The sequence below is a fragment of the Manis javanica genome, chromosome 12 (genome assembly GCF_040802235.1).
Source record: "Manis javanica isolate MJ-LG chromosome 12, MJ_LKY, whole genome shotgun sequence".
NCBI lineage: Eukaryota > Metazoa > Chordata > Mammalia > Pholidota > Manidae > Manis > Manis javanica.
In genome coordinates this window covers 86,359,625-86,385,827 of record NC_133167.1, presented here as the reverse complement: position 1 = coordinate 86,385,827, position 26,203 = coordinate 86,359,625, and the positions used below count along the sequence as shown (strand labels likewise).

The following is a 26,203-nucleotide window of genomic DNA, read 5'->3' as shown; positions in this document are numbered from 1 at the left end:
ATAGAGTGCTTCTTTGTGATTATCATGAAGCTTATATAAAACACTTTTATAGACATGACAGTCTACTTTAAGCTGAAAACAACATACCTTCAATCACATACAAAAGCTCTACATTTTACATTCTCTTCCCACACATTTTATGTGCTGTTATACTTTGTCTCTTTTTTTATATTGTGCATCCTCTTACAAATTATTGTAGCAATATTACTGTATAATACTGTTGTCTTTTAACCTTTGTGCTAGAGGTAAAAGTTATTGCCACCATTATAGCACTAGGGTATTCTGAATTTGACTATATTTTTACATTTACCAGTGAGTTTTACACTTGCATATGTTTTCATGAGTTAGTGTCCTTTCATTTCAATTTGATGAACTCCTTTTAAGACAGGTCTAAAGGTGATAGACCTCCTTAGCTTTTATTCATGTGGGAATGTCTTTATCTCTTAATTTCTGCAGGACTGTTTTGCCTGGTATAGTTTTATTAGTTGGTAATTTTTTTGTTTCAGTATTTTGAATATATCATCCCACTCTGGGTTTGCATGATTTCTGCAGAGAAATCCACTGAGAGCCTTCTTGGTTCCTTTGTATGTGATGAATAATTTTTTTCTTGCTGCTCCAAAATTTTTCCTTTGACTTTTAACTTTTTGATTTTAATTTGTTTTACAGTAATCTTCTTTGAGTTGTTCTTGACTGGGTTTTTTAGCTTTCTGTTCCTGGCTATCCATATCTCTCCAAAGATTTGAGAAATTTTCAGCTATTATTTATTTAAATAATCTTTCTGCTCCTTTCTCTCTTTTTTCCTTCTGGGGCTCCCATAATATCAATATCATTTGCTTGATGATGTCCTATAACTCCTGTAGACTTTCTTCACTCTTTTTTCTTTTTGTTCCTCTGACTGGCTAATTTCAAATCAATAGTATTCCAGTTTACTAAATCTTTCTTCTGCAGGAGTGATTCCTTTGTTGAATTCATTTACTGAGTTTTTCCTTTCTTTTAACTGTTATCTTCAATAAAGGATTTTTGCTTGGCTCCTTTTTTGTGTTTTCTAGTTCTTTAATTATTTTCTTGTATGTTTTCCTGATTTCACTTAGTTGTTTGTGCTCTCTCGCATTTCACTGAGATGATTAGCTTGAATTTCTTTTGAATTTTTGTAAGGCAATTCATAGATCTCCATTTCTTTGTGGCTGATTACTGGAGCTCTGTTAGTTTCCTTTACTGGTACCATAGTTGCCTGATTCTTTTTGATCCATGCAGTCTTCGGTTGGAGTCTGTGCAGTTGATAAAGCAAACAGCTCTTGGTTGGAGACCATTTACAAGGTTGTTTTCTGGATCTGCAGTTGATGAGCTTGTTACAAGGGTCTTATGCAGGCATGGTCCCTGTCTGGTTCCTGGGTATATGGGACTCCCTTCGGTGCCTTGTTCAGTAGTCACACTCAGACAAGGGTCTGCTTCAGGGTCTACAGCTGGCTACTCAGACAGTGGCTCGTTATCACATTTGTGGATGGGTGTGATTCCTAGGAGGGCTCCTGCCAAGGTGGATCCCTGTGTAGGTGGTATACACCCTGACCTTTGAGTGGCTGGAATTGAGTCCCAGGGCTGTTTTAGGGTCTACAGTCTAGATTGAGGTTTGCAGATCTGGCTCTGGAGGCACAGATAGGTATGTATCCTGCCAGGGCCCTGGGTGGGCTCGACAGCTCTCTGCCTGTGGCTGCAGGGGCTTGATCCAAGTATGGGGCCATGTTGGGGTCTTCTTAGGCACAGTCTGGAACATCTCCTGCTTGGTCCCTGTGATATCAGTGATGCTTGGTGAAATATGGCTGGTACGAGCTGAAGCTGTCCCCGGAAGTTGGGCCCTTTTTTGATCTTCAGGAGCACAGGTGGGAATGTGTCCTGCTGATTCCCTGGTCCAGCAGAACTGCTGATAGACTAGCCGTGAGGAGGCTGGAGTCAAGTATAGGATCCCTTCAGGATCTCCAGGGCCATAGACAGGAGGGTCTCCTGCTGGTATCTTTGCCAGCAGGACTGTTAGTAGACTGTGGCTGAGAGGAGGCTGGAACATAATATGGGGACCCTTCTGGACTCTCAGACACAGAAGGGCATGTTCCCTGTTTGGTCCCAGGGCGAGTAGGACAGTTTAGGGTCCCTTTGAGGGGGCTAAAGCTGAGTATAGGCCCTGTCCTGGGTCTACAGTGTTGTGGATAGGATTGTCTCTTGCTAAGTCCCTGTGCCTGCAGAACGGACTGACTGTGAACTGTTGCTCATAGGGGCTAAATCACAGTTACATGGTACTTTCAAAATCAACAGTCAAACTGGCATTTCCTCTCCCCGGACTTACATCACAGATCCCTCTGCCACCAGCAGCCAACCAGGAGGCCAGGCAGAAAGTGATAGCTGGCCCCAACTTCTGTCCCTCCTGTCATCCTTTCTCCTGTAGGTGCTGCAGCACTCCGGGTGCTGCACCTTGTAGATCTGGAAGAGAATCAGATGTGAGCATAATGTCATCAATATAATGATACAGGTGCACTGTCGGCAGTTTCTCCCATGCTGCCAAGTCCTGGGCTACAAGTCCATGACATATGTTGGAACTGCAGAGGTGTCCCTGCAGATAGACAGCGAACATCCTCGGCCACCCTTCCCACATGAAGGCAAACTGTTCCTGGATCTCCTGTGTTATGTCAATAGAGAAGAAAGCATTAGCAAGGCCCTCAACATGATGTGTCACACCAGGGAAGTAAAAGGACTATGAGTGCACATTACGATGTCCACCTTCTCCAGCTCCTCTAGGGTTTCTCCGATTTCTTTGTGCCCCCTGGCAATACATACTGCTTAGCATTTGTCACTTGCCGAGGTACAGACAGAGCTATGGGTGAGTGCTTAGCAAGTCCCCTCCGAGCTGCCTTTACCACACAAATCCTCAGTCGGAACTCACCTGCAGTGGTCTGTAACCACAGGTCCTGCAGGGTATCCAACCCCAAAATATATTCAGGGATTGGAGAAATATACACAGTGCACTGCTTTGGGGGTAAATGCCCCATTCCCAAGGTATTTTGGGCTTTCTTCACTCTAACTGCCTTACCCCCATAGCATATATCACAGTGGGGGTCCCAGGAAACCACTCAGGGTTACCATAAATCAAAGAACATTCAGCTCCGGACTCCACCAGTGCCAGAACACATTGTACATTCACTGGCGACCAGTGAATTGCTAACTGTACATGTCATGTGGCCTCCAGTCCTCACCACGCCCACAAGGTGGAGGCCTTGACATCCCCCCCCACCAAGTCAAACCGCAATCCCCAATCACCCTCCTGTGGAGTCAGGGACCATGGAAGTCCTGCAGGGACATGGGCCAGGGGACAGGCTTTGCCTCTGGTTTCCGTGTCTTGTACTTCAGCGGCTTGGACCACTGCTTTGGCTTTAATAGGTGCCACAGTTCTAGGAAGATCCTACTAGGCTCTCCATGGAGTATTTCTTACACTGCCCCTGCCTTTATCAAATCAACCCATAATCTGGGTCCTCAAGACCTTCACAGGGCCCTGTAAACCTCTTTCAGCCGCGGACCATACTTCCTTCTGAGCTCTTCTGATTTCAGCCTCCCCCAGATCTGAGCAGCAGGAGTGACCTCACTTACGGGTTTTCCTACGTGGAGGAGCAAGAACAGTCACTAGGGACCCAGAGAAGGATGGAGGAGCTGTACGGAGCACCAGAGTCCTCATCCCCGTGGTGAACAACTCCTCACAGGGGCCCTGTCAGTCCACATAACAGCTCTCTCAGTAACTTTCCATGCCCAGCTCCCCAGCACCTGCTGGAGTGATGCACGTGTTTTCCAACTAGCAGGGAAATAAGGCAACTCACTCTGATTAGGCCAAACTGCCCTTAGGGCTGCAGTCAGGCAATCCAAAAGTACATCATTCCCTGGTGCTCATGGGCATTTTGTATCCTCTGCCAGAGAGATGGGTGAGTCATCAGGGAAGCCACTTTATTCATTTTGGACCCAGACGGAACAATGCCCTCTACACCTAAACCCCAAAGATGCAAAAGCCATGTACACAGAGGCTCCAGCTCGGCCTGGGTATAGTCGCTGAGCGTGGAGTGCTCGACAGTGGGGTGGGGTCTGCTCCACTCAGCGAGGAACCCGCGGTTCGCGTAACAAATCAGGCAGGCCTTCAGTATGGGAGAGTTGGTGCCTCAGGCAGCAGGCTCAGCAACAGCTCTGTCCTTGGTCCCACCCCGTCATTGTCCCCTGCACCTCCTACCCTGCTGTCTGCTGTCTCCAGGGCTGAAGGCACCACCCCTTCCTTCACCACCCCCATGGGCTCTCTATGTCCTGTTTTTCTGCTGTCCCGTCCTGTGCCACCAGTGTCTCTCAGCAGTGGGAGCTGTTTTCTTTCCCTTCTCAGACCACCCCACAACTCATCTTCCTGGACTCTTGCCATTGGAGGACATTTCTCTCAGTAACCCTTTCTAATGCTGCAAGAAGCAACCACCCCACTTTTCCTGCCATCTCATGGCCACTCAGTTCCCGAGTCCCTGATTTTACCTAGGGTTGACTCCACGGCCTCCAGTGTCCCCATTTTTCCCAGTTTCGGGGGAGAGGCCCACTCCTCCAGGAGGCACTTTCCCGCAGACACCATCCCCACTGTGGGATCTCCAGGTGAGGCCTCGCCATCCACAGGGGAATACCTGCCACCCCTAGGGAGGGTCCCCAGATGTATCCCCACCACCTCTAGGGAACTAAGTATATCCACACCATCTAAACAAGCAGTCCACACCAACAGGGAACCATGAGGACCAATTTCAGGTTCACCAGATCCTGCCAACTATGCCAGATATAGCCTTGGAGGGATAGATGTTCCCAGGCCAGGGCAAGTCACCCTATGAGACTGCAAAACCGAAATCAGTCAAGAGAAAGGGCAGGTAGGGAGAAAGGCGTTCATTTCTTACAGTCGCTAGCCAGGCTCAGCACCATCCAACTCCTCCAGCCACGGCTGATGCTCTCCTTCCCCTGCCTGTCCGTTCTAGCAGGAACTTTTCCAGATGCCAGACCAGGAATGTTACATACCAGGAATGGAGGGGAGGAGAGAATGGCCATTTCCTCTCCACCCCTTGTCCTGGAGGTTGCAAGACCCTGCACTGGTTACAACCATTGATCTGTAAATGGACTTAAAAGGACTGCTGGATTCCTTACGGGAAGAGATAACCACACCGAGAAGCAGATATCCAACCAAGAGATTTATTTAGCGGCAGCTACGTGGCTGCCCGTGAGAGTGAGAGCAGTAGCGCGGGCTGGGGAGCTTTGGCTTCTATACCCTATTAAGGCACTGGCACCAGCTAATTGGCTATGGAGTCATTAGGGTTAGCTGGTGGGACTTTATTGGTCTGCGTCACAGGTGTTCACTTGTCGTGAGTGGGAAGCTGAACTTAATTCTGGGAAAGTGAAACTTAATGGCCACCACCTTAGATGGAAGAGTGTGGGGGTTGGGCACCAATTTTACTAACAGGACTATGGCTAGGTAGGAGGTTCTGGAAATTCTGCATTGACCCCCTTAGCTCTGTGCCCTCTGGAGCTTACACACAGGTTAGAGGAATGTAACAATAGATTTATACTAACTAGATGAAGCACTTGTGAAGTGCCAGGCCATCCAAGCCTTCTTTCTTCCCAGGGTAACTCCTTCAATGCTCTCTGTGACCTCACGTAGTCAAGACCCTACGATGATGGCCAAGGGACAGGTGGAGAAACTGTGCTACCAAGGTCGGTGACTCACCCACAGTCAAATGCCTACTAAGTGGTTAAAGCGGGATGTTGAAAATGAGCTAGTAGATCTTTATTCTGTGATCTTAACCACGACATTTGTTCCGTAAATATGTCACACCACGAACAAAATGGATGAACATATCCATTTTGTTGCTGCATCCAAACCCCACTGCCTTATGTCTGAAAAACAGAATATGTGCGTAGAAGCCGTGACACATACACACTGATATGGGCTACCAAGCTCACTGCCCTGGGCAGTGTCAGGACCCTTTAGTACAGAAAGCATGAAAAGTGGGGAAGTGACTGGTTGTCATGAAATGTGGCTGTGACAGCACATCCCCTTGGCTGTGCTGTTCACACCACACAGTGGTCGCAGGGTATGTGCTTCCTAGGAGGGATTACTGGGTTCAGCATACAAGGCTGCCCACCACATATGTCAACGGGAGGCCCTAGGGTATGGTCCTCAGAGAACGGAGACCTCTGTAAGGTGGATGCCTTGGAAGTAGATGACAACACCTGGGTCTCCTGTCATTGCCACCCCCTTCAAGGTGCACACATGAAAATGGCCTAGAGGCAGGGGTGACTTGCTCAAGATCACATGGCCCGAACCCAGGCCTGACTTGCGTGTTATTCAACGCTCCATGCCAACCCTGGTTGGCATTGTTCCATCTCTGAGCCTGTGTGTCAGACACACATGACACCAGCCCCCAAGAGTTGGAGGTGTCATCCATATATCCCTGAGGATGTACCTAGGGAGGAATGTCTGGCATGACCCTGCCTGTGCAGGTTGGGACATTGGGTAGCTCCTGGGAGGCACTGTGGGTTCAGCAGGACAGGGAACTGGTGAGAAAAAGAGGTCTGAACTCAGCTCGTCTCCTCAGAGCTGGGACCCTAGGGACATTGCCAAATAGTGAGGGGAGGGTTCTGGTGGAGATCTGTGTAGTCATGCATGGCAAGGGGTCCGGGAGGATGGGCAGTCAGCAGCCCAGAGGGGCATGTGGGCGTGTCTGAATGCAGGGAGGGGCCCATGAAATGGAACCTTCATGTCACTGATGACACGCCCAGTAGAACCTGAATTGTGACCTGGTGCCCAGTTCCTGGTCACAGACCCCAGTCCTGCTCACTTGACCGGAGACGCTCGACAGAGCAACATACGGTCTTGTTGTGCAGAGCCTTCTGAAGGCATGGAAGTCAGGGAAGCAAACAGGGGCGGTCTTCCTGCTCGCTGTGGGCGTTGGCTCAGAGACCACCTCCAACGCCTCTGTCCGTGTTGTCCAAGGAACCCCGAGGTAACACAGGGCACCCCAGAGCAGGCCACCCCAGGTCCAGGCCCCAAGTGTGACCCATCCCGGGATGACCTTCCCCCCGGCCCCTTCTGTGTGCGTGCGGTGGGTGTGGGGTATGGGCAGGACTGAAGGCTGGGGAGGAGGGGGGCCATTTCTGGGTGCCAGCATGTTGTGAGGTGGTGGCCCCCTGGTGGGGCAGTCAGTGTCACACCTCTGGTCTCATCATTCAGGACATGGAGGTGAGTGTTGGGACCAGGTACTTCCACGCACGTGTTAGTCCTGAGCCCAGGGTTTGTCCTCTCCTTCCCTCAGTGACCAGTCGTATGCAGATGACCCTGTGTGCCTGATGTCAGGGGCAGGGTCTGAGGCCCACATTTCCTGAGGGGAGGTCCAGGCAGCCCCAGGTGGCACCTCCCAAGCTACTAGGCACTAGCTTTTTGGAGCTCCACCCAGGGGAGCGTGGAGGAGCTGGTGGATGGATTCACCTACTCCATCTCTCTAGGCCTGGGGCAGGCTGTCTACACCCAGGACCCCGTTCCAAACCTGGCAATCTGCCAGGGGCTTCCCCACGAGAGTGGTTGACAGTCCCACTCCAGAGGGCCTGGAGTCTCATTCCCTGGGGGCACCCCTTCCCTCTCCTTGATCGCACCCCAGAGGGCTGGGGACTCTCGGGTGAGTTGCAAACCTCCCTCGTCCTGGTGGTTCCTGGGTTTCCCACTGACGATACACCCCCTGCCCCTTTCAGCATGAAGAGGAGTCAACTCTCCATGCAAATAAGATCCACAGGGGGAGGGCTCCCTGGACAGGTGTGAGGACGGCACAAGAGACACCTGTGCTGGAGCTACGGCCGGTGTCACCTGCTTCAGCCCTGGGGCCCGGAGCACCTGCCGGAATGGCACCGGGCCTGGCAGAGCCAGTGCCAGGTCCAGAGCCCACCAGCCCCTGTGCGGCGATCTCGGACATCCCGGGAGTGGTCTCGGGCCCCGAGGTGGAGCCCCATGAGCCTTCAGAACCCAGCAGGTGACCCATCTTTGGATTCCCACAGGCGGGCTGATGACTGGGGACTTCTTATTTGGGAGGATGGGAGAGGATGGGGTCCCGGGACACACAGGGTCAGGAAGGGGGAGGAGCAGTTGCCTGGACAGGCAGGGGAATGCAGAGTGGCCAGGCCCACACAAGGGTGGGCTGGGACGGCAGTGTGGCTGGGAAGACCAGGCTTCACACTCTTCCACCCCCAGGCCTTCCCCCAGCCCCAGGATGGGCCAGGCTAGGCGCCATGCCTGGGAGCCCAATGATGTGACCAGCGTGGCAGCCCTCCATGGCAGCGTCCACCACTTGGCCCAGGAGGAGCACCTGGGGCCCACTGTGGCAGAGCCGGAAGGTGAGGGGTTGCAGCCAGGGAACCGTCTAGGGTGGGCTTCCTGGACCAGGGTTGCCTGCAACGCAGTGAGGGCTTTTCTGTCATTGTAAGGTGTGGGGAATCAGCCCCGGGGTGACCCTTTCTCTGTGTCCTCCCTGCTCCAGAACCACGGCAGACGCAGCTGGCTCCAGAGACACAGGGAGGGCCGGCTTCATGGCTAGAGCCAGTTCAGGAGCTCCCTGAGACCCCTGTGCTGGAGCTACGGCCAGTGTCACCTGCGTCAGCCCCCGCAGAGCCGGAGGACGTCCCAGCAGTGCCCTCAGCCCCACTGCCGAGCCCTGAGCTTGAGCCCCATGAGCCCTCAGGCACAGGGCCCAGGGCACCTGCCAGAATGGCACCGGGCCTGGCAGGGGCAAAGCCAGCTCCAGAGTCCACCCTCCTGGCATTCCCCCCCCGCCTGGTTGCCGAGCAGCTGACCCTGATGTATGCGGTGAGTGGAGCAGGATCGAAGTTGGGGTGGGCCTTCCCTGTGCCATGCGCTGCCCCAGACCTGCTGTCCCGATGTGCACTCCTGTGATCTGGGCCCACATGCCACCTTCCCACCATATGCCCTGAGAAACTCTCCTCACCCCCAAGCCTTCACTGACCACACGGACAGTAGGGCTGGCACTTAGGGATCCTTGCAGACCAATGAGAAATAGCAGAAGGAAGGTGGGCAGGGCCTGGCTGGGGTGGGAGGGGCAGTGTAGTAGAGGGGTGCTCAGAGAGGTGCTGCCAGGGCCTTAGGTCCTCAGGCCATTGGCTGGCAGGCCTCCACAGCCTCCGCACTTCAGAGGCCCCTGCCATGTACCTGACAGACAACAACAAAGGCCTGGTTGGAGTTGTTTTGGGGGTAACTGCACCTGAGTGGGTAGCGGGATCCACGGGGTGACAGAATGGGAGGCAGATGCCCCAGGACGTGCAGGCATGAGCTGCCTTGTGCTGCAGGGAGGAGGTGAGGGAGGATGCCTGTTCTCAGTGAGGCCCTCTGTTCCCCACCATTGTGGGGTCCAGTGCATCCGTTCCCGGGTGCCTCAGTGGATGGAGTCCGAAGCCTAGACTGCCATAAGGCTCACACCACATCCTCAGTGGCCTGGGCTCCAGCTCTGACTGGTAACCACCTGGGCCCAGGGGCACCGTGGACACAGCTAAATGACACCCCCTTGCCATCCCCAGGAACTGTTCACCAAGGTGGCAGTGGACGACCGCATGACCCGCTGCGGGAGCCAGTCATACAACGGAAACGTTGAACACCTGGCCTCCACCAATAAGATCATAAAACAATTTCATGATGCAGCCAACATGGTCATCTCCTCCTGCCTCGGGGCCCCAGGCATGACGGCGCGGGACAGGGCCCGAGTGGTAGAGTTCTGGATCCAGGTGGCCAAGGTGTGCCATGGAACAGCCCCCAGGGTCCATCCTGGCATGTTGGGACCTTCTCCCCTCCTTGGCCAACTCTCAGGATGGAGTCCTACAGTCTGACCCTGCCTGGTCCCTGGGCCCCTCCTGCCAGGGACGTGCTGACCTGGACTCGCAGGCCCCGAGGGTGGGACAGCCATCCCTGGCCCCTTCCTTGGGTTGAGATACAGTCCTCCACCCAGGAGGGCTGCTCAACAGGTACTGGGTGTGCTGGGCTCCCTGGGTGCCTGTCTCCTTAAGGACAGGAGTTCATAGGGGGACAGAAGCAGGCCACGTTCTCAGCTCTGTCTTCCCTCCCAGGAGTGTCTGGACCTCGAGAATTTCGCACACCTCCATGCCATTCTCTTGGCCCTGCAGAGCCCTGCCATCAGTCGTCTGCAGTGCACCTGGGGACGTGTTTCCTGGTAGGTAGTCCTGTCACTAGGACCAGGGGACCTTAGTGGACCAGAGACACCACCCCTAGGTCTGGCAGTGTCCCCTCAGTCGGCTGGGGCTCCTGGGAGGCGGCAGACCCTGGGGACAGGGGCTTACAGGATGGCGGGCCCTCAGAGCCCCCGTGGGTTAGGCCAGCGGTTCCCCCTCAGGAATCGGGTTTCTTCGTCAGGTGTGGGTTGAAGCCAATGGGAGATGTTCAGCATGTGTTTTGCAGCAGGAGATCTCTGTCCCAAGGACAGCCACCTGTCCCAAAGCAGATCTGCCCCCAGGAGAACTGCAGGCCTCAGATTCCCCAGGACTAAGAGCCATGGTGGAAAGCCTCATGCAGGCTAGTGGAAAAGGGGTCCAACACCCCAAAGCCTCCACCTGTTGGCCACATGTCTCCCTCCTCTCTCCTCCCCTTAGGAAGAGCTCCAGGATGCATAAGAGACTTGAAAAAGAGAGGTGGCTTAACCGGAAGAGGCTCCTCAAGGTAAATGGAGGCTAGAGGTCTGGAGGGAGGGGATCCTTGGGGCAAGCCCTCTGCCGTGCTGTGGCCCAGCCTTGGGTGCTGACTCGAGGTGTGCATGGTGAGAGGGGACAGCTGATGGGAGAAGTAGGCTCCGCCTGGCCCCCAAGGTGTCCTGTTTGTCTCCCTCCCTGGCTCCACTTGACTGGGGGCCTGACATCCAGCGAGGACCCAGAGGACAGGCTCCTGTCAGGGCTGGGGCTAGGGCTGGCACTGGGCTGGCAGCAGGGGTGGGGCCTATGGCAGAGCAAGGTCAGCCCCTCCCCAGGGCCCCCTGAGCCCATCACTGCCCCTCTGAGGCCTCAGGCTCCTCATCTGGTCAGGGAAGGTTGTCACCCTGGGGTGCGGGCCTCCCAGGTGAGCAGGGTCCAGGGAGCACAAGATGGCCTTCAGCTTTGTGCCCATCCCACCCGGTCGTGTGAGGGGAGCCATGGTGATAGCCAGGTGACAGTGAGTGTTCAGGGCACCCTGGGAGGCAAAGGGAACTCCCCTGACACTCTGCAGGTGAGGAAGCCTCTCAGGACGGCCGGCAGTGGCCCAAGGACACCCATGAGTATAAGTGTGTGCTGGAGCTGCGATCGCCCTCAGCTGAGAGCCTGCTGGGGGTGGGGACAGCATAGCACCAGAGGACTCAGGCGAGGCATCCACCAACCAAGCTCTGATTTGTGGGAGGCCATGTGGGAGGGGAGCATGAGCACACCTGAGTGACCTGGACCTTGCAGGGAGGCGACTTCCATGGTGACGCAACAGCATCGTTTCCTCCGGGAATCTGAGGATAGGCAGGAGGTGAGAGTGGCCTGGCCAGGGTCATGGCTGTGGGGGAGACCCTGTACTTGCTGCTGGTGCCACCAGCCCTGAACTGCCAGGACTGGGGTGACCAGGAGGGAGAGAGCAGCTGGGTACAGAGAGAAGTTGGAGGACGGGTGCAGGGACCACGGGTCTTGGGATTGGCCAAAAGCCAGCCCTGGGAGGGACAGGAGGGGAGAGCAGGGCAAAGGGAGGGCGTGGGAGGAAGCACAGGGTGGTCCAAGGGGAGCTAGGGGCTGCGAGTGAGGGGTTCAGGAGAGGCTCTATGGGCTCCCCTGAGGTAGACGGGGCACCTCCCCACCCCAGTGGCACAGCATGGTCCCCATCTTCGGATTGTTCATGGCTGGCCTCCTGGTCCTAGTCAAACCCCTGGAACAGAATGATGGGAATGAGGCCAGAGGGGGCACAGGGTGTGCAGGATGGTGAGCTCTGAAGAGGAGAGAGACCCTAGTGAGCTGGAGCTCTCAGCACCAGGCCACCCGCCTCTTGGGAGTCTCCCCTCCACCCCAGGGGCTGGGCTCCTTGGAGAGGGCAGCCAGAAGGACCCCCTGCCCCCCTTAAGCCCCAGTCCCAGCCCCAGGGCAGGTGGGGCTGAGGGCTACAGGCTGCAGCCTCTGAGCAGGATGGCCTCTCCCTCAGGCCCTGCCCAGGGGGAGGGATGTTGCTCCTTCAAGGCAGGAAGCACAGGAGGGGGCTGCCCGTGCCTTCCTGCCTGAGGCCTCAGTCTCCGTGTCATCAGAGAGACTTGCATGGGAAGCTTGGCCTCAGCTCCCCAGTCCAGTCCCTCCTCCTCGGTACCCCAGATCCTGGCCTAGGTCTGAGTGCTCCAACTTGAGAAAGGGTGGGGAGGTTTAGGCCTCATTCTGGGTGCAAGGGGCTGTTTCTGATGCACTTTGGCTGCCTTGGTGCCTTCCAGGGTGACGGGATGAGACGGAGTTGAGCTACTGTAACACCCCGCCACAGAAAGTGAGGGGGGGGTGCAGAGCCCCTGGGCAGGACCCTGTCCGGCCCAACCCCTGGGTCTGACATGTCTTGAGAAGGTTAACACACCCAGAGCTGAGGACACTCAAGGCTTCGTCGGGTGGGGGATGGGGGTGGCATCAAGATGGCCTTCCTGGAGGAGCAGCTAGAGACCCAACAGTGGGAACAGGCAGGGCTAGATAGCATTGGAGGGAAGGCAGGTTCCCACGGGAGCAAAGATCAGGGACCATCCCATTGCTCCGCTCCTCACGCCCCTCCTTGTGTGCATCCTGTCCTTCCTCTGCCGCAGGAAAGTTCCATCCTACGTGAGATGCTCATACACAAGTACGTGGCCATGACGCATCACCTGCAACCCGAGGAGCACTTCAGAGCCTTCTTCCAGGCCGTGGAGACCCTGGATGACCAGAAGAGGTGAGGCTGGGCAGGACTCACGTGTGGGTTCCAGCTGCTGGCAGGCTCTGGGAGAAGGGCCCCTGACATGTGGCTCCAGGGACTCACAGGTGCCCCTCTGTCCTGCAGATACACCCTGTCCTGCCAGCTGGAGCCCCCAGGCCAGAGGGCCGGCAGAAAGGGACTCTTGTTCTTCAGGTCCCGCAACATTTAAACTTAGTGGCCAGAGTCAGGTAAGTTTCTGGCCTGGGGCCATTCGCAAGGGGTGGGCTGCTCCCCAGCCTCAGGGAAGCTTCGGGCCATGCTGGGTGTGGGGGGTTGTACTAAAGACAGGTTGGGCTGGGATTCTGCTCCACCGCGCAAACAGTCCTGTCAGGCTCAAGGGTGATTCCCCTCCCTCTCTGGGACCCAGTTTCCTCCTCTGTGAGTGGGTTATGCTCATGCGCCTCACTGTGACAGGGACCCCACGGGTGACGGTGATTGACAGGACCCTCTGCACAGGGCCAGGAGCACAGAGGGTAGTGAGGACAGGGTGGAAGCAGGATAACGGGGGGAACCTGGGATAACCTGCCTCTTCTGTTCACCTGCATGGCCCTGTAGCTGCTGTCATCAGGCCCACGACCCAGCTGGTACCCTGGCTGTGTGCGGAGGAGAGCTTCCCCTTTGGACAGGAGGCACCCGGCGCCCCAGGACCCTAGTCTGCTTCCTGCTCCTCTTCCTCCCGCTGCTCATCCTGAGCCTCGTCTGGGGCAGGTGCTCTTGCACCTCTTCCATCAGCAGACTTGGGCAGCTTCCCAGGCTGCTGCTGCAGGCTCAGGGACCCGTACGTAGCTGCAGCCAATGGAACAGACTGGAGAGCGCAGATATACATCCAAGTATATATATGGTCAATTAATACATGATAAAGGAGCCATGGACATACAATGGGGAAATGACAGCCTCTTCAACAGCTGGTGTGCGCAAATTGGACAGCTACGTACAAGAGAACGAAACTGAATTATTGTCTATCCCCACACACAAAAGTAAACTCGAAATGGATCAAAGACCTGAATGTAAGTCATGAAACTATAGAACTCTTAGAAGACAACATAGGCAAAAATCCCCTGAATATCAGCATGAGCACCTCTTTTCTGATTTCACTCATTTGCAGAGTATAACAACGAAGGAAAACTGAAGAAACAAAACAGCAACAGATTCAGACTTCAAGAAGGGACTGGTGGTTACCAAAGGGGAGGGGTGAGGGAGGGCTGGTGGGGAGAGAGGGAGAAGGAGATTCAGGGGAATTTTGATTGGCACAGATAGTGGGGTGGAGGGAGCCCGGGGATAGACAGTGTAGCACAGAGAAGGCAAACAGTGACTCTGACATCTTACTACACTGATGGGCAGTGACTGCAATGGGATATGGGGGGGGGACACGATAACAGGGGTGAATGTAGTAACAACACTGATTCTCATGTGAAACCTTCATAGGAGTGTATATCAATAATACCTTAATAAAATACGTAAATAAATAATCTTACTTCTTGGCAAATAATGAATCTGTGGCATCTTACTTCACTGATGGACAGTGACTGCAAAGGGGTATGGGGGGGACTCCATAACATGGGTGAATGTATTAACCACATTGGTTTTCATGTGAAACCTTCATAGTGGTGTATATCAATAACACCTTAACAATAATAATAACAAAGAATCTTACTTCTTAACTTCCTGAGTGTTAAAATGCAATCTTATCTTTAAGATGGGATCCTTCCTGCCTTTCACTTTGTTGCCTGTGACTGGGTTTACTTGCCATATTAATCACCCAGGTTACGTATTACTTGATTAGGGGCTGGAGGAGGAAAAGCAGCATCTGGGCAAAGATAAAGATAAACTGGGCCTTTGAGTAGTTTAAAGTAAATTTTACAATAGCCTCATTTAATTGACACAATGAACACATGGGCCATGCTGAGGTATTTTTCTTATCTGGGGTATGTATGTTGAAACATTCCAGGCCAGGTTATTCCTGGCTTCTTAGTTTCAACTAATCTTCACTGAAGAATGCTTATACTCCTAGTTTGATATTTTGCTTTGGAGAATTAACGTGACTCTGATTTTGCTTAATTGTTTAATAGGGAGTTTTGATAGGTGTCTTTTACCGGAAGCCCTCACGCTACTCTGACTACACCCACGGTCCCTGTCTCAGAATCTCTGTGGCTAGTTATAAATTACTCAGCTGCAGATTACAACCCGAAATGACAGAAAGATACAAACTTTTAAATACAAGAAAATGCACTGTCAGTTCCCAGACCAAAGGAAAGAAACTCCACTCCCAAGTAAAAAACACGAGAGATACCTCATGAAACATTTTTTAATTTTAAAGGCGCTTCCTCCGGGCGGCCTCACCCCTGCCGCCGCGCCGCGGGGCACACTTGAATTTCAGCTCGCCCGGCCCTCGCCCTCGAGGCCCCCGCCGGATAAATCCACACAACGCAAAACGCCCGCCGGCCTCCCCGTCTGCGGCTCCGGCGAGCCCATCTCCCCCTGCCACGGCTAACTTCGCCGGCCACTCGGACGTCCGCTCTCGGCGCACCCGTTCCGCTCGCTCCCTTCCCGGGATGCCCCTCCGGCGGGGCGCGCCGACACCCGACCCCCGGGTGGGCCCCGCGAGCCCACCACTCTCGTCGGCCGTTTCCCAGCCCCACGGGCCACGCGCCGCGCCCTCGCCGGCTCCACCTCGACCTCAGGCGGGGGAAGGGGTCCCCGCGCCCCGTCCGGGTCCGGCTGCGGTCCGCGGCCACCTACCTTACAGTCCGCAGGGCCGTCGCTGTCCCCTTCATCCCTGAAGTGGGTCCCGCTCTCGACCCTCCACGGCAGATCTGCAGCAGCGGGAGCCACTTCTCGGCCGAGCCCTCGACGGGCTTGGCGATGCGGTCGGCGTGGGACAGGTTGCCCCACGCGTTGCGCTGCTGCCCCTCAGCGGCCGCCGAGGCCGAAGGCACGCCCACGGCAGCGTAGGGGTTCCCGTTCGCGCCGCCCGACGGCGCCCGGCTGGAGGTGGCAGAGCTCGACTGGCTGAAGTCCGGCCGGGGCAGCGGCTTGAAGTCCGGGTTGATCCTCACCCACCTGGAGCGCATTCGGCCAAGGTGACCGCCGCCCTCCGCCGCCGCGGGAGTGCCGAGAAGCGGCGCCGGAATCTCAGCGGGCGCGAGGAGGCGATCCGAGGCTGGGGGCGAAGTTGGTGCCGCCAGCGGACGCGCACCTGGAGGAAGCCGCAGCCGAGCACTTCACGGGCACAGAACTTCCCGGGTCCATCAACATCTGGTCTCCGCCGGTTCCGCTGCGCAGACGAGACGGTGGGCCCGAGGTGCCGGGCCGCCTCTACGGACAGGGCCAGCGGACCGAAGCACGCAAAGTGCAGGAAGACCGTCTTCTCCCGCCGGCGTTCTTCACGCTACTAACTTGAATACGGCGGCGACAGCGCCCGAGGATACACGCAGCCGCCGGTCTTACGTGTTTCCGCGAGCGACCAATGGCTGCCTGCCCCGCGGCACAGCCCGCCTTTGACTGACGGACCTTGCGGCCAATGATCCCGCAGCGCTGCGGGGCAGGCAGCCATTGGGAGCGCGGCTGGGTGGGGCCGGGGCGGAGGCTCCGCAGGGCCGTGTTTTTCGTCACATACCGGCTCGCCACCTCGGGAACGCTTATGCTTTCCGGGCCCTTTAGCGTGTCTTAGGCCCCGACCGCGCGGCACGGGGCCGAGCGATAGGGGAGCTCGCGGGTCCGCCTCTCCCGACTTCCGCGCGCGGACGGGGTGGCGCGGGGTTCCACTCTGTATAGTAGTGCCACAGCATTCTGTGTATTAATTTTGTATCCTGTAACTTTGCTGAATTCAGATATTATCTAGAAGTTTTGGAGTGGATTCTTTTGAGTTTCTATTATATACAATATCAAGTCTTCTGCAAACAGGGACAGTTTGACTTCTTCCTTACCAATCTGAATAGTGGTTTTTATTTCTACCTGGCACAACTTCATTGGGTAATTGCCATTCATATTGAAGTGCTAAGGTAACTAAAGTACTACAGATAAGTAACATATCAGGAATGTGCATTTTAAAATAAGTTATCCGGTCTTTTTCTTTGTATATATTTTTTTCAGATGGATTGCAATTACCGTGGATATGTTGCAGGTTTCCAAATTCTCTTATGTCACTCAACACTTGTTCAGGACTCAGGTTGTAGCCTATATAAAGATATTCCATGGGCAGTATTAGGTCCTGGTAGTCTATGAGCTGACCCTGTTTTTCTTTACTTTTTTTTTTATTTTTTATTTTTATTTTGGTATCATTAATCTACAATTACATGAAGGACATTATGTTTACTAGGCTCTCCCCTTCACCAAGTCCCCCCCACATCCCCGTTCACAGTCACTGTCCATCTACATAGTAAGATGCTATAAAATCACTACTTGTCACCAAGTTCACAGTCACTGTCCTTCAACATAGTAAGATGCTGTAAAATCACTACTTGTCTTCTCTGTATTGCACAGCCCTCCCTGTGCCCCCACCAACACTATACATGCTAATCGAAATGCCCCTTTCTTTTCTTCCCGCCCTTATCCCTCCCTTCCCACCCGTTCTCCCAGTCCCTTTCCCTTGGTAACTATTAGTCCATTCTTGGGTTCTGTGCTTCTGCTGCTGTTTGAGTGAAATCATTTGGTACTTGTCTTTCTCCGCCTGGCATATTTCACTGAGCATAATACCCTCTAGCTCCATCCATGTTGTTGCAAATGGTAGGATTTGTTTTTTTTCTTATGGCTGCGTAATATTCCATTGTGTACATGTACCACATCTTCTTTATCCATTCATCTACTGATGGACATTTAGGTTGCTTCCATACCTTGCTATTGCAAATAGTGCAGCGATAAACAGGGGTGCATCTCTCTTTTCAAACTGGAGTGCTGCATTCTTAGGGTAAATTCCTAGAAGTGGAATTCCTGGAGCTGACCCTGTTTTTCTAGTTCTAGTCACCTTTATTATTTCAGTTCCCTAGAGGGTGAACCAGATTTCCAATAAGATAGAGTTGATCACTGTGCCAGCCTCTATTCCCGAAGGGAGGCTGCATATTGATTGTGCTGAGATCTGCTGCTTGAGGCTTTGAGCAATCCTGAATGCAAGAGGTGTTGACTGGTCTCTCTATACTCCTTTAGTTTTCCCAAATTCCTTCTTTTTACCAAGTTCTTGATTTCCTGTTATGCATAATAATTGTAGAATGCCTGGATATGATGGAAACTTTGGCTCTGCTCCCATTAATTTTTAGATGAGTAGTATCTTCAGCCCACACAAAGAAATTATTTAGGACATTGAACGTCATGCGGGCCTGTCTCATGTCTCACAAAGAAGAAAGGGACCTAAGACTAAGGAAGAGAGTGCCTAAAGGTCCTACAGGCTATCTATACCCGAGGAAGGGGTCTTAACCAGTATAAGCACATAGATCCATACTTTCTTTTAGATGTTCAAATATTTCTATTAGAATATTTGTAATATAAAACATTATGCATCCTGTGGTATTAGTGGTCCAGCTCTGGGGTAACAGAGGTAAAGAAGAATAAAGAGGTAGAGTAGAAAAACCAGGGTGACTTTAAATGTAAACAAAATATTCTGACCTAACTTTCTCATTAGAGTATTAGATTGTGGTTTTGGTAGAATCATTTCAGACTTGTTTGATTATTTTAACATTCTGGGGAACACTGCAGTTTAAAAACATCTCATATGGAATTGAACCAACAGAGACTGTATCAGGATTCTTGCACATCATTTATGAAGAAGAAAATGATAACCCTAATATTCCTCTCTTGGGAGACAATGACACATATAGCCGTAATAATTTGCAGTATCAAGACAGTAAAAGTTCAGAAGTAACTGTTGGCTTTTTAATTTTATCTTATTCGGTATAATTTTGTGAAATGAAAAGCATTTTCAGAGCAAAATTTGGTGACTTGCAAATGTTAAAGTCATTTTACTTCATGAAGGCCCTGCATGATTTTTAAAATGGATAGAGAACGAAATTAAGCTTTTTGTTATGCTTGTTATTAGGTGAAAATTTAGCAAGAATGTAGGTAATTAATCTTGGAAACAGATATACGAACATAGGATTAAAGAAACCAAAGACTTAATTTTCACATGTGGGCATTTGGATAGTTAATGTAAATTATTTCATTTCCTGAATTATTGTGATAATTTAGGTGAAAATACTATGTCATCTGGATTTCTAAGTTAAGTCTTTGTTTCATTAGAGTTCAGAAATGAATCATATTAGTGGCCTACATAAGGTGCATATAAAGCAAAGTGATGAATTCTTCCTCCACAAAGACCTGTAAACTGTCATAGAAACATTCCCAGCTCAATTGAACTGCCATTGATCATAGACTTTAGTAATATTTTTCTAAACCATATTTTTTTATCATAATATTTGGTAGTAGGAAAATGTGCCCACATGGAAGGTTACTATGAAAATCCAAGAGTAAGGAGAGAAAGATTTATGTTATAAACTTAATATTTCCAGTTTCAGCTATTGCTAAACTCAGATGATTCCTGGGGATCTCATTGAAAATTCTTACTAACCATGGGCACTTTTTGGCCTGGAATTTTCTTAATAGTACCTAACTTTTGTTTTTGAAAGCAGTCTTGTTATGTAATCAGTAGCGACACACCTCTCAATTTATCTCTGAACATAATTTCAACAGAAGGTAAATTTGGGCAAATTCCTCAGAATTCACGTGTGTTTTTCAGAGACCCAGAATTTTTAAGTTACTTCCTCGATATCTTGCAATGCATATTGTTGTGGATAAAAATCTGGTAGGTCCTTTTTTATGCATTGTATTTTTAAATGATTTACATTTGTCTGTGATTTCAATAATGTAATAAAAATTTTGACCTTTTTTGGATAAATGTTTATTTTGCTTTTGCAGTTAAGTTCTTTGAAATTGTAAATAAACCAAGTGTTTGTTGATTCATTTATTATATGTATACGATGTCTAACTGCTTTTGTAAAGTGAAACATCTTTTCATTTACTAAAACTTGTCAGTTATTTTTCTCATTTTCAAGGAGACTGCCAGTGAAAGTATAGATTAGAGCTCTCTCTTATTCAGCTAAGTCAGTGCCTTTTTCATGTCTATAATTAATCTTTTTTTAGGGGGGTGGTTTCTATTAGATTAACTTCTCATTTTATCCATGTTATTTTCCTAATATTGTGTGTTCTTGTAGACCATGAAACTTTCTTAAGACAATTATCCTGAATTCTTCTGAAGCATAACGAACAAGTTCTTACATGGTGAACAAATTCTTACATAGTGAATAAGTTTCTGATAGTGTCTAATCTTATTTCATTAGGGTCAGTTATTAAAGCTATAGGTTTCCTTTGGTAGCTTGTTTTCCCTTTTTTCCTGATCCTTTGAATCCTTATGACAAAATCCATTCATTTGAGTAAGTGGTCTCCTCTAGTTTGTGCTCTGGTAAAAATTAACCCCAAAATCTTAGTGGCCAAACACTGCTTATTTTCCATTCATGCAATGTCAGCCTCTCCAGGACAGCTGTTTTCCAGGTGTTGGCTCAGTGCTCCAGAATGCTTAGATAAAATTATTTTGGCATTTTTATATTGATAGCTTCTTTTCCAACTGTCAACCCAATAGAATAGCACACCAGAGACCTGGACCGCAGTAAGGAGATACTGCCCATCTGAAGCGACATTCACCACTTTTGCCCTCATTTTATTGACCAGAATGAATCACCTGGCTATGTCTGTCTTTAAAAAAGAAAGGGTTCCTGCACCTTAGAAGAGAACTGAACATTGGTAAATAAGGATAATGCCTAGTACCAAAACTAAACACAAAGGGAATTCATATTCTTGAAAGAATTTGCTATTAGAAAAGTAAGGGTGAAAAATGTATGAACAGGGTTTTCAATGGAAAAACTGTAAAAAAGAGAAATGTAAGAGAACAGGCAAATAGTAAGAGCATAAGTTGATGATAAACAGAAACATTAAATCAGTAAGTAAATTGACAACTGGTTGGTACAAAAGAAAAAAATGGGTAGAAAGTATTAGGCAAAAGAGAAGTAAACTTGTTAGGGTACTAAAAAGGATAAATGATGTAACTATGGCTTTGGAGAATAGTAAAACAAACCAAATTCAATATTAAAACAAATTTGCAAGTGCAAATTTGATTGTGTTGTATACCTTAAACTTACATGATGTTATATGTAAATTATATCTCTAAAAGCTGGAAAGAAAGAATTTGGGTCAGTTACCAGTATTAGGTATAGCTTTGAAAGAGAGTTCTTTAAAACATTTCAGGAAGTCATAGTTCATATGCTAACACTAGTTCTAGGATATAGGAAAAGCATGGTACTTAAATTTATGTGGACTGCGAATATTTACTAAGCAACATTCATTTGCTTAATTATGACAGTGTGTACATGCACACACACATCTTAAAGCCACAAACTTCTAAACAAAATGTTGCATTAATTTTGATAGTATATTAATAGAATACAATGATCTGGTCAAGAAATATGATGGTTTAATATTAAATAATGTTACTGAAATATGTCAAAAGACAAAAATCATTATGAATCTTTATCAAAAAAACCTTTGATAATAATTGAGCTCCCAATTTTTTTTTTTGAGAGGGCATCTCTCACATTTATTGATCAAATGGTTGTTAACAACAATAAAATTCTGTGTAGGGGACTCAATGCACAATCATTAATCCACCCCAAGCCTAATTCTCATCAGTCTCCGATCTTCTGAAGTATAAGAACAAGTTCTTACATGGTGAACAAATTCTTACATAGTGAATAAGTTCTTACATGGTGAACAGTACAAGGACAGTCATCACAGAAACTTTCGGTTTTGATCACGCATTATGAACTATAAACAATCAGGTCAAATATGAATATTCGTTTGATTTTATACTTGATTTATATGTGAATCCCACATTTCTCCCTTTATTATTATTATTATTTTTTTTATTTTTAATAAAATGCTGAGGTGGTAGGTAGATGCAAGATAAAGGTAGAAAACATGGTTTAGTGTTGTAAGAGGGCAATTGTAGATGATCAGGTGTGTGCCTGTAGACTATGTATTAATCCGAGCTAGACAAGGGCAACAAAACATCCACGGATGCAGAAGATTTCTCTCAAAACAGGGGGGGTGAGGTTCTAAGCCTCTCTTCTGTTGATCCCCAATTTCTCACCTGATGGCCCCCCTGCGACTGTGCCTGTCTTAGGTTGTTCTTCCCTTGAGGAATCTTACCCGTCTCTGGCTAACCAGTCATCTTCTGTGAACTCCCAATTTTTATAAAAACTTCAGTATAAGGAGATTTACTGAACCTGTATGTAGTGAACTGATAAACATTTAGTAAATAGGTGTTTCTGAACATGACCTAGAAGAATACTAATCTTAAACAGAGCTCCACTTAATAAATATTTGAAGTTTTCCTGTGAAAAATTGGGAGCACACCTCATATACCTGGCATAACCATTGGTACTTAATGTTGTCCTGACATTTTAAAGCAATTAGACATAGAAAGAGATTATTGAAATAAAGATTACATTAGAGACCAGTTAATGTGGTCATGTGAAAGGATGTATTCAAACACAGAATCCAGGATCACTTCAACAGTGAACCTGTCTTGAAGGATTCTCCCTCTCTCTGCTTATATTTTTTGATTTGTAATATTTTAGAAATAAGTTATTTTTTGAAACATCACATTTAAAAAAATGTGGTACCATATTCATCAACAATAAGTAATGCCACAAGTTGGGTGCATTAACCATTGTTTAAAAAACAAAGCTGTTAAATATGTTTATGTATTTTTATAGAAATTAACCTTTTTAAAAATTTATAGAAATATCTATAATTATATGTATATATATAATTTATCAAGTTATAAATTAAATTTATTCATTTATAAATTATTTTAATCATTATTTATGCACCAGTATTGATTTTCTGGATTTCAGTTGGAATGTAGGCTATTTTAGAATATAGCTAATTGTACATTTAAAGGGTATATGATGTGTTAATGACATCCACTAGTTTTTAGAAAAATTTATCTTTTTCAGTTTGATTACATGGGCGTTGATATCGAGTCTGTAATGCAGAAGGTTATTCAGATAATTGGCTTTGTTAACACTGTAAGTTTTGAAAAACTTTTTTGTTTATATATTTCTTAAATATAGGCAATATTAATTGATGTGCACAATATTTTGCTGTGCTGTTGAAGAGTTTCCATAATCAAAATACTGAATTAAATGTCTTATGTATATTTTTATAAAAGTTTCATGTTGAACTTAATTAATGTTTTCATTTATCTTTTACTTTTAGATGCTTAACCAGTTAAAACTGACTGGTATAATATCTTCTATAGAAATATGATCACATAAAAACAAAATTTCTACTACAGGGAATCCTAATCATATATTATCAAGATTTTTAGAGTGGATATATAACCACCTCTACAGACCTCATCATACTGCATACTTACTTGTGTGAGTATAGTATTCCATATTTGTACAGCATCAAAGGAGCAACCCAAAATGATTTCATATGCTAATTCTGAAAAATAAGCATTTCCTTCCTTTATACTACGTTCTATAAATTTGACAGACACCTTGGGATGGGGAAAAATAGTAGTTAAAGTACTTGTCCTCAAGGAACTAGTGTGAGACAAGACTGAAAAACTTTTATCAACAGATATAAAATAATCTGATAAAGGTAAAATTTCATGAAAGTATTGAAATAACTGAAGATTAATTATGGATGTGACAGTTTCTTTGATTTCTCTTGTCTTATGAACTTTAATTACCTCCTATCTCTACATTCTTATCTCTCATCTGATTAATTCTTATGTTTTTATTTTTTAATAACATGAGAATATTGAATTGTTACACTATCTAGAACCTAATGCACAGAAAACTATTCATCTTTGATGAATAAATAATTCATTATTCATCTTTAATGAAAGAACAGATGACAGAAAATTGAATTTTCAGGGCTGTAAATATAGAGGAAAAAGGATAAAAATTATAACCATTAGCACATTTTGCATAAACTTATACTTCTGGATGTTTATCAAATTCATATTTTACAAATATATATTGAAATATTCTTACCATTGAAGGTTTGAGAAAATGTATTAAATAGTTTAATTCAGAGTAGCATGGTGCTTAGGACATAGTAATTCTTCACTAATGTTTGCTTCTATGAAAGTTATTATCATTAGTAATGCCACTCATAAATGCAATTATTAGGAAAATTATTATTTTTTAGCTTCAAGAAACATCCTAGTTTTATAGGAGCCACATTTCCTGGAAAAATATGTAGTAAGAATTTTGCTACAGGAGTCGCTCTGGTATGTAGTTATTATCCACTTAGCTCTCATTATTTTCATATTTCAAAAAATTTTAATACATTAAAGCATGAATAAATATATTACATAGTTTATACATCTTTTAATAGTTTTTTGTATTACTAATTTAGACCATAAAAGTTAAACTGTATACAATTACTTTTAAAGAGAACACTGAACGGATCATAATGTCATACTGTTTTTCAAAAACATATTTGATCTTTGTTAGTCAAATTGTTTCCACAGTGGTATGCTTGCATTAATATTTATGACATAATCAGTGCAACTTTAATGTTAATATTAAGCATATCATCAATTTTCTTCTCAAAATAAATAATTGGTATACATTCGTGTGCTTTTAGATTAAGTGACATTCATTGCTTTTTCTGCTTTACGGTAACATTATTGCATTCAGCTCTACTGTTTGGGAGGAGCATACTCCCATAGGAAGAAAAAGCTACCAAATATTCATAGTCTACTGTTTTCTGGTGAAAATGAGAATGAGATCCTACTACAGGGTTATATTCCTTTTCACAAGTTATCTAAAAAGTAGGAAAGGGAGCTAGCAGAGTGCCTCAGAAAAAGAAGTCTGTGTTATGATTTCTCTGCCGGCCCATTTGTACAGTGGTTGACTTCCAGTAGCCCGTACAACAAAGTAAATTGCCACTGACAGGTTAGACAGATTAAAATCAGTTTTGGTATGTACTTGTGACCATTACTAATAAAGACATATTGATGGACTAGAGAAATCTAAAACCAGTTCCAGGGGTTATTTGTTACCATGGCTAGAGAACAGACATTTCCTAAGGATTTGTTTTTATTCTCAGACCCTGCCTTTCTTTGGTCTTCCCCCAGCCAAAGTTTAGGAAAGGCCATGAGCAGTTCCCCAGGTCTTCAGTACTATTGTTAATTCTCCCTGAAAGCAATGTTCTGTTGCTGAGGACTAAGTTTTAGATTGTGTGTGCAAATAAAGCAGAAGATAAAAATTATTAAATATAAGTGGCTGGTTAGTATGTGTGTTTTCCTGGTGCCATTCTTCAGACTTTAATTTTCATTGGAATTTGTGTAATAAAAATTTGTAAAGGAAAAGAAGTAATTTATGAGTTAAGCAAGAATGCTGTAAAAAATGTCAGTATAAGATTAAAATGTGAATATGAAACTGAATTGTTTTTGTTTATGCCAGCAATGAAGCGTTTTAGTTTCAAAGCAGAACTGAGGGGAAGGTACAGAGATTACCCACAGGCCCCCTGCCCCCATGCCTGACTCCCCCATTGTCATCACTCACCAGGGTGGTATTTTGTTTCTTACCAAGGATGAACCTACACTGACCCATCAAAATTACCCAAAGTCTATAGCTTATCTTAGGGTTCAATCTTGATGTTGTACTTATTTGGGTTTGGACAAATAATGACATGTATCCATCATTATGGTGGTATATAGAGGATTTTCACTGCCCCCAAATCCTCTGTGTTCTGCCTACTAATTGCTCCCCTCCCTGCCTGCCACCATGAATTTTTTGTCTTCCCAGAAGGTCACACAGTTGGAATATAGTTGGAGTCATGTAGTTGGAATAGCATGGAGCCTTTTCAGACTGGCCTCCTTGATTTAGTAATATGCATTTAAGGTTCCTCCATGTCTTTTCATGACTTGATAGCTCATTTCCTTTTCAGGATATTAATAGTACTATTCTCCTGTCTGAAATGTACCATGGTATATTTATCTGTTCACGTGCATAAATTGGAAATGACGCAAATGAGAACAGCAGTGCCTCCAGGCAGAGTATTAGTTTTCTGTTGCTACATGATTGACTGTCCTGGAACTTCAGAGATGAAAAC

General features: G+C 47.6%; 1 protein-coding gene and 1 long non-coding RNA gene across 2 annotated transcripts in view; one reads left to right on the top strand and one right to left on the bottom strand.

The window, feature by feature from the left end:
* Nucleotides 1-26,203, bottom strand: part of LOC140845193 (uncharacterized) — a 103,386-nt gene that overhangs the window by 14,836 nt on the left and 62,347 nt on the right. The window contains exon 4 of the long non-coding RNA XR_012123966.1: nt 2,336-2,469. This is a non-coding gene — a long non-coding RNA (uncharacterized lncRNA). The remainder of the gene's footprint in view (nt 1-2,335; nt 2,470-26,203) is intronic.
* LOC140844853 (uncharacterized) lies at nt 5,026-14,106 on the top strand. The gene is made up of 10 exons (XM_073217773.1): nt 5,026-7,043; nt 7,786-8,060; nt 8,279-8,421; nt 8,565-8,890; nt 9,616-9,828; nt 10,159-10,262; nt 10,699-10,765; nt 12,879-13,000; nt 13,109-13,212; nt 13,580-14,106. Exons 1-9 carry the CDS (start codon nt 6,939-6,941, stop codon nt 13,191-13,193), a joined length of 1,440 nt encoding a protein of 479 aa, XP_073073874.1. The 5' UTR covers nt 5,026-6,938; the 3' UTR covers nt 13,194-13,212; nt 13,580-14,106.

Excerpts from the sequence above, each read along its gene's own strand:
- LOC140844853 (XM_073217773.1), top strand. The coding sequence starts at position 6,939 with ATGGAAGTCAGGGAAGCAAACAGGGGCGGTCTTCCTGCTCGCTGTGGG. Across the intron at positions 9,829-10,158 it reads TCTGGATCCAGGTGGCCAAG|GAGTGTCTGGACCTCGAGAA; the intron begins GTGTGCCATGGA and ends CTTCCCTCCCAG. Across the intron at positions 13,001-13,108 it reads ACCCTGGATGACCAGAAGAG|ATACACCCTGTCCTGCCAGC; the intron begins GTGAGGCTGGGC and ends TCTGTCCTGCAG.